Below are 13,746 nucleotides of genomic sequence, written 5' to 3'. Positions count from 1 at the left end.
AGGGTTTCTAAAATAATGGGTTCTTGCCATTGCCCTTGCTTACCCATCCTAGCTTCATGGGAAGACTTTGTTGATGAAGGTACTACACACGTTGACTGGAGAGAGACTGATCTCAGATTGATTCAGAGATCTTTGCTGGCTAGCTTCCAGAGTGCCAGAAAGTTCTGTGTAGGCTCCCATAGGAGGAAAGATCTCAGGGGTCCTATCTTCCACTGGACTGTGCATGCTGCCGTACTGATTTGCCAAGAAACATGTACCCAGTGGCACAATAGTGGCGTGTCTGGTATGGTGGACTCCAGGGCCTGCTCCACAAGAGGGAATGCCATGCTTGGTTCTATAATTTTGGTCTTTTTCTTTTTCCTCAAAAATTTGCATTAAGTTTGTTCTTTGAAAATTTTATAGATGTATTCTGTTTTTCTCTAACCTCACCATCTCTCATCTCTCTCTCTCTTTTTTTTTTTTTTTTTTAGTTTTTTTGAGACAGGGTTTCTCTGTGTAGCCTTGGCTGTCCTAGACTCACTTTGTAGACCAGGCTGGCCTCGAATTCACAGAGACCTGCTTGCCTCTACTTCCCAGAGTTCTGGGCACAGGTGTGTGCCACCATGCCCTTCTTTTAAGTTTTGCTCATTTCAATGTGCTTTTTAAAAATTTTGTGCTCATTCATACATTTTTTTCCTCTGGAAAGTTTCACTCAGCCCCTCACCCACCCCAGACAGACAAACGTGAGGCCAGCTCATCTTTAAGGCATTCCTTTGACCGCTCACCTTTTCTTCATTGCTTCCTCACAATTGTTATTAACTAGCAAATAGGTCATTGCTTCCTAGCCAGTTTCCTGTTTCCTCAAGCTCATCAAGCCAAGAGGCCTTACTTTCAGTTTGCTTGATAACAGGGCTCTTGGATCCAAGTCATTTGTGTTCTGTAGGTGTTTCACAGAGGAATGGCAACTGCATGGTAACAATAGTTGATAATCCTTTTTGAATTTTTCTCTTCTTTAAGAGCAGGGTCTTTGAATCCCAGGCTGGCCTTATACTCACTTTGTAACTGAGAATGACCTTGAACTTCTGATCCTCTAGCCTTCCCAGTGATGAGAATTATAGGCAAAAGTCACCACAGTTCCTGTGGTGCTGGGATTGAGCCCCAGGCTTTGTGTATTCCTGGAAATTGCTCTACCAACAGAACTATATTCCCAGCCTCAATTTGTGTTAGTAATAATGGAAGAACCAGGCATAATCATCTGTGCCTATGACCCGAGCATTTTGAAAACTGAGGCATGAGGATTTTAGTTCAAGGCCAGTCTGTTCTACAGAATATCCCCCCCCCCACCCCATTGAGAAACAGACAATGACGACAAATGACAGCAAACCTCTCACTCAGAGTGAGGATGTAAGTAGTAAATGTTGTTGGTGTCTGTGAGGAAGAGCGCCCCACCGAAGCCTTCTACGAGTGAATTAGTTTTATATTTATAGTGAAAGAGAGCACAGTAGGTCCTAGCATGCACTTAGACCTAAGGACACATTGGTTGGAGCTGCTGTGCGGGTCAGCATGAGGAGCCTGGGAAGCAAGGAACGGGCACTGCGGCAGGGCCACTGTTGGGAGCAGGTGGCATCTGCGCTCTGTGACAGGTGGCAGCTGAGGGCGCAGGGAGCCACAGCAGTAGGTGGGAAGAGGGCTTTTATACTTCCCCTTTCTAGAAGGGGAGAAGCAGCTTTTGAAGGAGAGAACTGCTTCCCATCACTCTCCAGGCTCTCAGCATTTGTGTGGAGGACCACAATTGTAGCTCTTAGCATCTAGTATGGTCGATGTGACTGTGTCCCCAACCTGAGGCCTCTTGATGAGTTATTATGGCTGGAACTATTCACAGAGGGCCATGGCGTGAAGCCTGCATTCACATCTGAGCAGACAGGACCCTTCTGCCTTGGGGAGTGTGGCGACTAGGGATGAATGACAGTTGCTGTTGGAACCTTAAGAAAGGGGCACAAAGGAGTCTCTCAACTCCAGCCATGGCCTCCTTCCTCCTGCTGGCATTTCTTGCTCATTTTTTAAATATGCAAAACATTGTACCAGAAACAAGAATGTGCGTAGAGTTCCTGTGTTAGTGAGGGAGAGCCAGTCTGTTAGTTCATCGGGCAGTGTGTGAAAAATGTCTTTCAGCGTGCACACGCAGCGACTTCTAGAGGAGAAAGGAATGAGTCATCTTAGAAGAGCCAGAAAGCTTCACAAAACAGATGGCATTGAGAACCTGGGAGGGAGGGGTAGTCTGGATGCCTACAGCGCACACAGGAGCACATCCGAGAACTAGAGTGATGGCACAGGAGAGGCCTAGAGGCCGAGAAGCAGGCCAGTCTGAGGGGTGAGGAGATGGAGGTTAGAGGATTGATTGGAGCCTTACCATGGAGGGTGCTGAACCCCCAGCAAACAGCTCATTTTGTTCTGTATGTCTTACTAGCTGGGTTGCTTGTCTTCATTTAATAGGCGAAGAGAGGAAGCCTTGTGGTTTGCCTATGGCATCGTGCCATGGGGCCTCATCTAACATGGGGCCTGAAAAACACCGTGCTGTTAAGAGTAGTCCCTTCATGTAAGCACACACTTTGCATCCAAATCCAAGATGCATATGGTTCTAAATAGCTGTTTTTATAGGTTGGCCATTTGATACACTTGTGAAGGATCTTCGTATGGTATATACATATTTTGTGTGTATAGATCTGTGTGTGAGTGCAGATGCATACATGCCATGGCACATGTGGAGATCAGAGGACATTCTTGTTTTGAAACAGGGTCTTTTGCCAACCTAACACAGGAGCATGCTTCTGTGCCCGGCTTTGTGTGGGTGCCAGGGAAACGAAGTCAGGTCCTCACGCTGCAAAACACTTTGCTAAAGGAGTCATTCCCCCAGGCCCCTTTGGTTTTTGTTGTTGTCTGTTTTTGTTTGGATTGATTTTTTGAGAAAGAGTTTCAAGTAAACTAGGCTGGTCTCAAACTTTGCTCTACAGCCAAAGATGACCTTGAACTCCAGACCCTCCTGCATCATCTTCCAAGTGCTGAGGTTGCACGCATGAGCTGCCATACAGTGGCTCCAAAAACATATGTAAAAAGCAATGAATCAGAATTAAGAAAAGGGGGCTACTTAATCCCTAATGCTAAGGGGAAAGTAGGCATGCTATTCACAGGCAGAATGCACAGCCCCCTGAGCGCCTTGCAGGAAGGGCAGAGAGTCACTACCCCTGCCCTGTCCCACAAATATGAAGTAACTTGTAAGCTGAGCAAGCCCGGCTCTGCCCTGAGCACTCTGAAATGAGAGGGGGAGGGCAGATACACACCCTGGAACTTTGGTTGGTGCTGATGAAATTGGAAATAATTTATACGTCTCCAGTGGACCGTCGCATTAAATATTGATGTCCAATGTGAACGGAAAGGGCATGCTGCCGAATCCATGTGGCCAAGTCAAGGTTGTATTGAGCTGTCACTGGTAACAATTAAGCCAGAACGAATGTGCCACTTAATTGTCCCTAGGTGTTTGTACTTCTGTAAATCTTGCTCTGTTTTGGCATCATTGAAATAGTGGCCCTTGTGTCCTCAAACCTAACTGCTTTAAGAACAGTTCCTGTTGCAGAAGCACAGGTTGGCAGTAACAGGCTTAAACCTCGGTGGCCAGCTGGCCTGTGGACCCTGTGGCTTTGCCAAAGTCATCTTCATCGCTTGGTTACAACACATCAAGTTTTCAGGATCTGGCGCACACCCGTGTGAATGTGTGTGCATGTGTGCACACGCTTGTGTATGTGAGTGTGTGTACATGTACCCCTGCACGTGGAATCCCCAATATCAGGCATTGTTCCTTCAGAGCCATCCCCTTATTTCTTTGAGGTAAGATCTCACCAACCTCACTGATTCTGTTAAACTGGGCGCAGTGAGTGGCAGGTTCCTCCTGTCTTTGCCTCTCCAGCACCAGGGCTACAAGTGACTGTCGCCATACCAGGCCCTTTCTATGGGTGCTGGGATCTACCTTAGATCCTCATGCGTGTGCAACAGGCCCGGTGCTGACTGAGCGTCTCCCACCCCAAGGTCTGTGCTGATTGGTGTTTTGTTTGCTAACCTCTATTGTATTGATGCTGCCATCGTACCTGAGCCCAGGCAGAGATGGAAAATACTAGAGACTGCAGTGGCTGTGGACCTTGGGAAAGGGAATTATTTTCATAGTCCTAGCCCTTTTTCTTCCTTCCTTCCTTCTTTCTTTCTTTCCTTCTTTCTTTCTTTCCTTCCTTCCTTCCTTCCTTCTTCCTTCCTTCTTCCTTTCTTCCTTTTTCTGAGACAGGCTTTCTCTGTTTTATCTCATTCTGTAAACCAGGCTGGCCTCGAACTCAGAGATCCATTTGCCTCTGCCTCCCAAGTGCTAGCATTAAAGCACCACCACCTGGCGTCCTAGCCCTTCTTTAATAGACTACCTTCCAGGGGTAGGGTCTTCAACCCCTTGGTCTTATCAAGCTGTGATGTCATCATTCCTTGATAATTCTGTACTGGGCTGCTTTTCCAGCTGGGCTAGCCAGGAGGACATCTGATGGCTTGAAGGTCTAAGTGAGGAGGGAAGGGGTGAGTTGCCTGAGTTTGAACTCAGAATTTGTGAGGCTGACAGTGGTAAAGTCTTCCCTTAGCCCTGGCCTAAGGCTCTATGCGAGAGCACACAGCAGCTGAAGGTCGGCTGGGGTAGCATTTCTCCCTCGCCTCTCATAACTCATGCACTGAATCATGGCCTCACCAGCAACAGCAAGGGCAATGAACATGCTCCCATCACAGTCTGAATTTATGTTTCTGGGTCTGGAAGGTGTTGGGGGAGGGGTGCACATGGATCCTGTTGAAAACATAAGCAGTCTGTGGTTTTAAATCTGGATGGTGTTTGCTAGAAAAGTGTTCAGAGTGCTCATCTGGGAAAAGTCTAGCAATAGGACTTTAAGGCTATAACTCAGTGATCACAGTTTGTGCATTGTGTGCCCAAGGTCCTAGGTTCAATCCCCAGCATGGCCAATCAATCAATCAATCAGTAAATAAGAAGGAAAAGATTCCTGTAATAAATGAATAATAAGAAGGAAAAGATACAGTAATATCTCTGTACCCCCTACCCCCTTCTCCCAAACCCTGAAGCTCTCTGACAGTTGTCCCATCTCTTAGAACACTGGTTCTTAACCTGTGGGTCTCAACCCCTTTTTTTTGGGGTGGTATCAGATATCAGCTATCCTACATATCAGATATTTACATTACAATACATAAGAGTAGCAAAATTACGGTTAAGTAGCAAGCGTTTTGTTTTTTTCAATACGGGGTTTCTCTGGGTAAACTTGGCTGTTCTGGAGCTCTGTCTGTAAACCAGGCTGGTCTAGAACTCAAAGAGCTCCTCCTGCCTCTGCTACGATTAAGGGTGTGCACCACTACTGTCCAACAAAATAATTTTATGTTTGGGATCACCACAACATGAGAAAGGTTGAGAACCACTGTCTTAGGACTTGGAATCCCATTGTTTAGACAGACAGATTTAGGGGAGGGACTCCTTGAGCAGACACACTCCAGGAAGGACACTGCATTACCTACTAAAGCCAGGAGGGGCCCTCCAGCACCAAGTGAAACCTCCTCAAGTCTTGAGACAGACTCAGGAGGTCTCAGCCAGTCTCAGGCACACAAGCTCTGCTCTGTAGTGCAGAGTGGGATCTTGCTCAGTTCCCATAGAGTGTGATGCACTTGGCTGTTCTTCCCCAACCCAAGACCTGGGATGGCCTCTCCTAGGACAGCAGGGACCCAGGAAAATTGTTTTCAGAGACAGGTTCTCATGTGTCACAGTCTAGCCTTGAACTCACCACCTAGCTAAGGGTATACTGGGGAGGGAAGCATGTGATGGGAGGTGGGGAATTGTAGCAGCAGCAAGCGTCTGAAGACTGACTGTGAACCAGGTGCTGTGCTAAGGTGCAGGCTGCATGCGAAGGTGCCTTCTATGTTTTCCCTTTTTGGGGGGAGTTGGGTCTTGTGTGTCCCTAATTGACCTCATACTTGGCGTGCAGCCCAAGGTGAACTTCTGATCACCTATGTCCACCTCCTGACTGCTAGAATTACAGGCATGTGCCACCATGCCAGTTTTAGGCAGTGCTGGGGATTGAACCTACAGCTTCCTGCATGCTAGGTAAACACTCCTTTAACTGAGCCACAGCCCAGTCCCAAGACAGCATTCTTTATGAATGAGAATCCAGTGCCTCCTCTTACTTGTTCATCTTTTCTTTTTTAAAAACACATGCAATCTGTTATCACATTATCTTCTGTGGCTTTTAATAGCTACAAAATAAAGTGCTGTATAGTATGAACATTAGCTGGGTGCAGTGACTCACACCTGAGCTCCCACATTCTCTGGGGGCTGAGACAGGAGGATGGCTTTACTTAGCCTGGAAGTTTGGATACAGTCTCATCAGCATAGGGAAGACTTCCACCTGGTAGGTTTTTTTGTTGTTGTTTTGAGAGGAAATACGATGTTGACAGGATCCTTGAAACTGGTCTGAGGAAAACCTGTTTTCACTTTTGGACAAATTGTTGTTTTTAACTGAGTTCTGTTTACTAAGCTGACGTGGAGAAGTCTCCCAGACATTTTTTTTTTTTGTATGGGGTGTGCCTTCTGGGAAAGGAGTAAGAATTTGCCTTGGAACCATGTGTGCCTAGCCCTTAAATAACTGTGAGTTCCTCCTTTAGATAGGAGCTGGGTGGGGTGAGGGAGAGAAGCCAAGGGTCAGAGCTGCTGCCACTCGAGTGGGGTATAATAATAGGTACATTCTCTCGGCCCCTTGGTAACAAACACACAAATAGAAAAATATAAATGGTCCTCCCAGCCACTTGGAGCAGAATTTTATTTCCCACTGTGAAGCGCTCTGCTTGTGTGATCTTCAGGACCCTTCTCCAGGACAGCAGTAACACCAGGCATGGGGACAGTGGGCTTCTGTGCAGGAGACAGCCAGACATGGTGGAGTCCAGGCACCTGCCTCTGTGGGAGGGCTGGGAAGCCCGGTAATGTCAGGGCTCTTTTTGGTTCTTTCTGTCTTTTCTGTTGTGGTCAAGTATACATAACATAAAACTTAGCTTTAAATAATTGGGCTAGATTTTCTTATATATTTAAGTTTTTCTTTATTTTTGAAAATTTCATACATGTATACAAATGGAGTATAATCATATCTAATGCTTCTATTTCTCTCCTCCAGCTCTTCCCTTTCCCCATAATATGATCTCCCTTCCAAGTTCATGTATTTGTCTGTCTGTCTGTCTGTCTGTCTGTCTATCTGTGGCCCACTGAGTCTAATTAGTGGTGCACATGTGTACATGGATGTGAGGTTTCCCCCTGGAGCACAGGGAACCTCTCCCAGCAGCTATCAACTGCCAATAGCTTCTCAGTAAAGCGCAAGGCCTAGAGATTCTCTGCCCCAGCTGTGCTGGGATCTTGACTGTCTTGGTCTTAGGAAGGTCTCGTGCAGGTAGCACAGCTGCACAAATGTTCAGTGTGACATCCATGTCACGTCCAAAACACAGGGTCTCAGAACGCCTTTCCCCAGCCGCTGGCTCTTACATTCTTTCTGCCTCCTCTTCCAAGATGTTCCCTGAGCTTTGGTGGGAGGGGGAAGGAGGAGGGTGGTCAATCTAGATGTCTCATTTAGGCTCAGCACTCTGCCCAGCTATGCATCTCTCCACTGCAAAACAGAAGCTTCGCTGACTGAATGAACAAGGCCTTTGGACATAAAGTAGGTACAAGGGGGTTTGACAGCATAATCCTTCAACAAAATACCAATAGCAGATTCTACTATGGGGCCTATGACCTCCCCCATCATGGGCTTTTGGCCAGGATTACAGTACCAGGCATGAAATTCCTTCCTGTGCAACAAGCCTCAAATCCTATTTTATTTTTTGTATTTTTATTGTGTATGTGTTTGCAGTGTGTGTGTGTGTTTATGTGTTCCACAATGTGTGTGTGGAGGTCAAATGATAACCCTTGAGTGTTGTTCTCTCTTTCCACCTTGATATGAATTTCAGGAATGGTGCTCAGGACATCAGGCTTGCCCAGCAAGTGTTTTCACACACGGTGCCACCTCACTATATTTACTATTTTAAACGTACATTGCAGTGATGTTAAGCACATCACAGTGCTGTACAATAACATCAGGGCTTGAGCCAGGTGTTTCTAGAGTCTTGGCATTTTATTCAAGAAGGAAATAAGAGAGACTCAGTTTTCTGTAAGGGTGAGGCCCCGGGTGGGTTGACCACCCACCTGTGAAGGCCACATATCCAAGAGTACATGGGCAGGCCAAACTGTACTCTATGGTGGAAAAAAAAAAAAAAAGACACAAAGCTGGGTAGGTAGGGAAAGGGAGATGGGGTTTGGGAGAAGTTGAGAAGGGGTGAATATGCTCAAAGTGCTCTATATGAAATTCTCAGAAACACTAATAAAAAGGAGAAGAAAAGATGGCTGCAGATTCCAAAGCAGCAGGGACATGGTCTAAAGTGATAGTGCAGATTGGAAGGGGATTACGCGGTCTAGATTGACAGGGAGCTGCACAAGTGAAGGTACTCAGTGACCCAGGCTATTGTCTGCTGCCTCCTTTTATAGGGTTCAAGAGGAGGAGGAGTTTGGTTGCCAAGGAGCATAGTTTGAGTGGTTCTCTGTTTTGATGGACAGATTGTTAAATAACCATTCTAAAACATTCTTCATTGCACACATCCCTTCCCACCCACAATGCACCTGACTTTAATCATTTGCATGCCCACTTATACGTAGGCAAAGGATTTTCCCTGAGAGTTCATTTTGAGGATACGATTTGCCTAAATGCATATGCGCTTAAAACTAGCTCAGGCCTTCCTTACTCTGCCACCTGGACATAGCCAGAGTAAGACTGAAAAATCCTCCCCTAAGTCCTAAAGGGGAGGAGAAACTGACTGCACTGTCAGAGTAAGGTGGGGGCCGCACCTGGCTGCTGCTAGGTGCGCCCTTTGGAGAGAGATGTGAGTATGTGCACATTAGGGCCTGGGCTGCCAGGCGCATTAATAGAAGAGGAGTTGGTTTGTACATAGGCAAAACCAAGTGGAGTCCCCAGGAGCTAACTAAGCTGGTCCCTCCTGTGCTTGCCTGCCTCAGCACGGAGGTGCTGAGAGAAGTAATACGCTGTAAACTTTAAACATGCCACCCTAGCAGGAGGGCAGACAGGACCTGCCTTTCTCTATAGGGGAGCAGGGTCTCCCTTTAGAGACTGAACCCAGACTGAACCCGAGCACCTCCCTTTTTTCTAGCCCCAAATTACCTCTGTCCTCAACACGATTGAGGCCAGCTGCTTCCTTCATTCTCAACCAGGGTACCCAACGGGCTCCTGTGCAGTAATGCTAGTTAGCTCATAGGTCCCTTAGCCTCTTCTATGACGTCAGCTCTTGCTCTTCCTCTCCCCCCTGTGTGTTCCCTGTGTTCACCTGAGTGCCCTGTGCTGCTGCTGCTGCTGCTGCTGCTGCTGCTGCTGCTGCTGCTGCTTAGTAACTCTGATTAGGGTTGTGGGAGCCAGCCTGGCGGGGAAGCGTCCAGAGCTCAGTGCACCTCACAGGATGCTCCACAGTGAGCCCCTCCCTGGTGGGTTATGTCTCCTTGGGGAAGGAAGATAAGTTAGCTGCCCCCTCAAGTTCAGGCGCATGGCTTTCTTGCTAAGCGCTGCCCTTTGTTCCTTGGGAAGCCGACATCTGCAGTCAAGCTGGCCCCTCAGGCATGCAGTTGGGGTTCCCGCTTTCACCCGGGATTCTGCACCCTTCTGTGGCATTCTTGCATGTCATTTCTGGTGGAAAGTGACCTGATCCATGAACATGTTTGATGTTCCTGAGCATCGGAAGGGTTTATTTCTCAGGCCAGTGCTTTGCCTTGAGGCTTTTTCTCAATACTTTGAGGTCTACAGAGAAGTTCCTCCCTACCGTCCCCAGTGCTCCAGCCCTCCCGCTCTCTCCTTTCCTTTTAACTTCCTCCCATCTTTGGAAGTCCTCTTGTTTTACAAATCTCTTTTAAATATCTTTATTTTTCAAATAAATCTCTGGAAATGTTACCAGCTTAGAACTCTTTAGAGCTCTGTGTGTGTGTGTGTGTGTGTGTGTGTGTGTGTGCGCATGTGCGAGTATGCCTGTGTTTGTACATACACACATGTATAGATGTAGATGTACATTCATTCCTTCAGACTACTCAGTGTTGGCTTATTTTGCTAGCATAATATTTCTGTGCAGCCAAACTGCCCTAGGTCTCAGAGTCCAGCTTTACCCTCTCGAGTATGGGATTTCAGGTTTGCGCCACAGTACCTATCCTCCTGCCTCACGCTTATTTCCCATGTTCACCAGGACCTTGGTGACAGCCCCTCCCTTCTCTGTGGGTATAAGGACTCATTGATCCAGTCTAGGTCCTAGCTCAGGTGACTGGGTGTATATGTGTGTGCTATGTACATGTTCATGTTAGTATATGCACATGTGTGTATACCTACTTTGGAGCATGTGTGTGGAGGCCAGAGGCTGATGTCGGGTATGTTCCTTCATCACTCCACCTTTTCTTGAGACGGGTCTTTCACTGTAACTGGAGCTCATTGATTGGCTAGTCTGGCTGGCTATCAGGCCCCAGGCCTCCTCTTTCCCCTCCCTGGTGCTGGAATTACAGGTGTACCCAGCTGCACTCAGCTTTTGTGTAGGTACGGGGCATCCAAACTCAAGCCCTTGTGTTTCTGCAGCAGGCACTTCAAGGGCTCAGCCGTCTCCTCAGTCTCTTTTCTAGACTGTCTATAAAAGTCTCCCCTCTGTTTTAGCTCTTCAGTCTAAAGCTGGCTAACTACAGTGTTTCCTGGTTGCCACAGAAACAGCATCACCTTTCTCTATGGTGGTTTGAAGAACCTTCTGCTGGGCTCCCTGGCTAAACCAAACCTTCAGGGTTGCCTGACCCCCGGAAGGCTAAGGTCCTCCTGAACTTCTCAAAATTCTCATCCCGATTCTTCTTTTCCAGCTGATGCCTTTTTCAAAGCCGCCATCAGCCTCGTCCCAGAAGTCCCAAAGATGATAAGCATTGATGGGAAGCTGCGGCCGTCGGAGCCCTTCCTCCTGGAGTTCCTGTGCAATTTCTTCTCTACCTTATTGATTGTGCCGGTATGTTCCCAGAAGCCCTGGGGGGCTTTACTCACCCTGCCTGAGCATCCTGAGGCCTGAAAGCGCAAGGCTCTGTTGACTGGCCCTGTCATTGTCAGTGTGGGCTGCTGTGACAGAGTGCCTGAAACTGAATCGCTTCAGGAGCAAATGTGTGTTTCTCACAGCTCTGAGGCTGAGAATCTGAGGTCAGGGGCCAGTGTGGCTCTGCCGAGGGTGCTGTGCTGTTGGGGACATAGACAGCCCTCTTCTTGAAACATGATCACATGGCAGAAAGTGAACGCCAGGGTTGCTGTTGGTCCCTTTGGGCAACTGGTCCTCTGGAGCCTAATTATTACATCCTTTAGGGCCCACCTCTAAACACCAATGAGACAGGGTTCCCTGGAGCAGTAGTTCTCACCTTCCTAATGCGGTGACCCTTTAATACAGTTGCTCACATTGTGGAGACTCCAACCATTAAAGTATTTTCATTGCTACTTCATAGCTGTAATTTTGCTAGTGTTGTGAATCCTAATATAAAAATCTGTGTTTTCTGCTGGCCTTAGGTGACCCCTGCAAAAAGGTCATTTGACTTCCCAAAGGTGTCATGTCTCTCTGGTTGAGAATCACTGCTTTAGAGGACCAGGCTCAATAAAATGGACATGTTCTACAAGGGGATTTAATTATTAGTAGGGCTTGCACATATGGGTGTCCTGGAGAGGCTAAGAACCTAGTGTTTGCGCAGCCCACAAGGCTGGATTCCTCAGATGTCCCCAGTCTGCCGCTAAAGGACTCAAAGATTCCTTAGTCTACACTGGAAGGCTGAGGAAGCTGAGCTCTGTGGTGGAAGGATGGCAGCAGCAAGGCAGATGCACTGGTAGCAGGGACTAAGGGCAGGCAGGCAAAAGAGGCACTGCTTCTCCCCAGCGCTATCTACCTGGAGGAGGTGCTTCATCTCCATTACTCTTCCCAGGAAATGCCCTCACAGATCAGGCACGTCTTTTTTCTTTTTTTTTTTTTTTTCAAGGCAGGGTTTCTCTGTGTAGTCTTGGCTGTCCTGAAACTTGTTTTATAGACCAGGCTGGCCTTCAGCTCAGAGATCCTCCTACCTCTGCCCCCTGAGTGCTGGGATTAAAGGCGTGCACCACCACCACCCAGCCCTTAATATTTTATTTTGTGCATTTGAGTGTTTGCCAGCATGTATCTGTGCACCACATCTATGCCTGGTTGTCTACAGAGGCCAGAAAAAGGTACCAAATTCCGTGGAATGGAAATCATAGTCAGCTATGAGCCACCATATAAGGCTGAAAGCTGAACTTGGGACCATCTGAAAAAGTAGCCAGTGCTCTTAACTGCTGAGCCATCTCTCTCTTCCCAACCAGGTGTGTCTTTTAGCTGATTCAAGGTCCAGTAAGTTGACAACAAGATTAACCGTCACAGCATCTAACTGGGATCAGGGTTTCAGCCTGTGGAGGGGTGAGGAGGGGTGGGGCACCAATATTCAGTGCCTTGTACTATCTGCACCGCCAAGTCACGGGCTTGGTGACCTTGGTGAGAATGGGAGCCAGGCCTGCCTCCTCTTGGCTCTGCAGGTTTGGCAGTTACCCATGCATGTGTCCTGTCCATAAGATGAGGATGGTCTTTGTGCCAGCTCCTGGTGTTCTGTGAGGACTTAGTGAGGGCACAGAATATAACTACATAGTGAAGCTCTTGGAAGGCAGGATTCTTTGGAACAGTAAACTGTAGGCACTGGGCTTCTTGTGGCCATGAGAGATTAGCAGTCATTCTTGGGCTAGAAGAAACTGGGCCACTTTAGGGGATCCTGCAGTAGGAATTTCTGAAGGCTTCCCATAGCTGGGGTTCTCACTTGGTCTTTCACTTGGAGCCCACCTGCTTCCTGACATGAGTTTGGATCAAAATGACATCTCTGTCTTTCCAAGTATCTGGGTACTTTTACCTTTCACCTGATTGTGAGCCACATGCAGGGAGCCTCAGTGGTCATGGCAGTAGATGGGGCTTTGTCGACAAGAGACGTGAACAGGTCTTCTGTTATTACAGTTCAGGTGCAAAGGCTATTTCTTTTTCATTTCTTTTTTGTTCTCTCCTCTCTCCTTTCCTCCCTATTCTTTTTCCCTTCCCTTCCCATTTGTCTCATCCCATATTTTGTGATCAGTCATTTGGTTTTGGGTTTTTTTTTTTCCTTTTATCTGAGAGTCCTACTGTGAAGGAACTCAAGATTCTCTTACTGCAGCCCTCCCCTGCAGCATGCTGCTTTACTGCAGTCCCCCCCCCCCCAATGCTGTGGTTACAGACATGCAGCACGCTGGCTTACTGCAGTCCTCTACCAAGACACGAAGCAGCCCCACCTTGCTTCAGGGTTCTACTAGTCTCCCTTCCCTAAAGAGCATCGTGATACCTCTCGCCACAAAGAATCCATACATAGGTTGTCACAAAAACAGTGGAAAATGCCACATACTGCATTGGTGTGATCATGTTTCCTTGAAGCCTCGGGTGTCTTATTTGCTGATTTGTAAGTAACAGCCCCAGGAATCCATAGGCTTCACATGGCTGCCACAGGAAGGCGACACAAAATAGGACCAGCCAGTTGGTGTG

At 47.6% G+C, this 13,746-nt stretch overlaps 1 protein-coding gene across 1 annotated transcript in view; it reads left to right on the top strand.

The window, feature by feature from the left end:
* The window catches only part of Vps35l (VPS35 endosomal protein sorting factor like), a 101,200-nt gene that overhangs the window by 68,681 nt on the left and 18,773 nt on the right, over positions 1-13,746 (top strand). The window contains exon 27 of the mRNA XM_055627537.1: positions 11,018-11,157. Within this exon, the coding sequence (XP_055483512.1) occupies positions 11,018-11,157 (140 nt within the window). The remainder of the gene's footprint in view (positions 1-11,017; positions 11,158-13,746) is intronic.

Source organism: Psammomys obesus, unplaced genomic scaffold (genome assembly GCF_907164565.1).
Source record: "Psammomys obesus unplaced genomic scaffold, mPsaObe1.curated_primary_1811, whole genome shotgun sequence".
Lineage (NCBI taxonomy): Eukaryota > Metazoa > Chordata > Mammalia > Rodentia > Muridae > Psammomys > Psammomys obesus.
The sequence above is the reverse complement of the archived record's forward strand: the minus strand, read 5'-3'. Positions and strand labels throughout refer to the sequence as shown.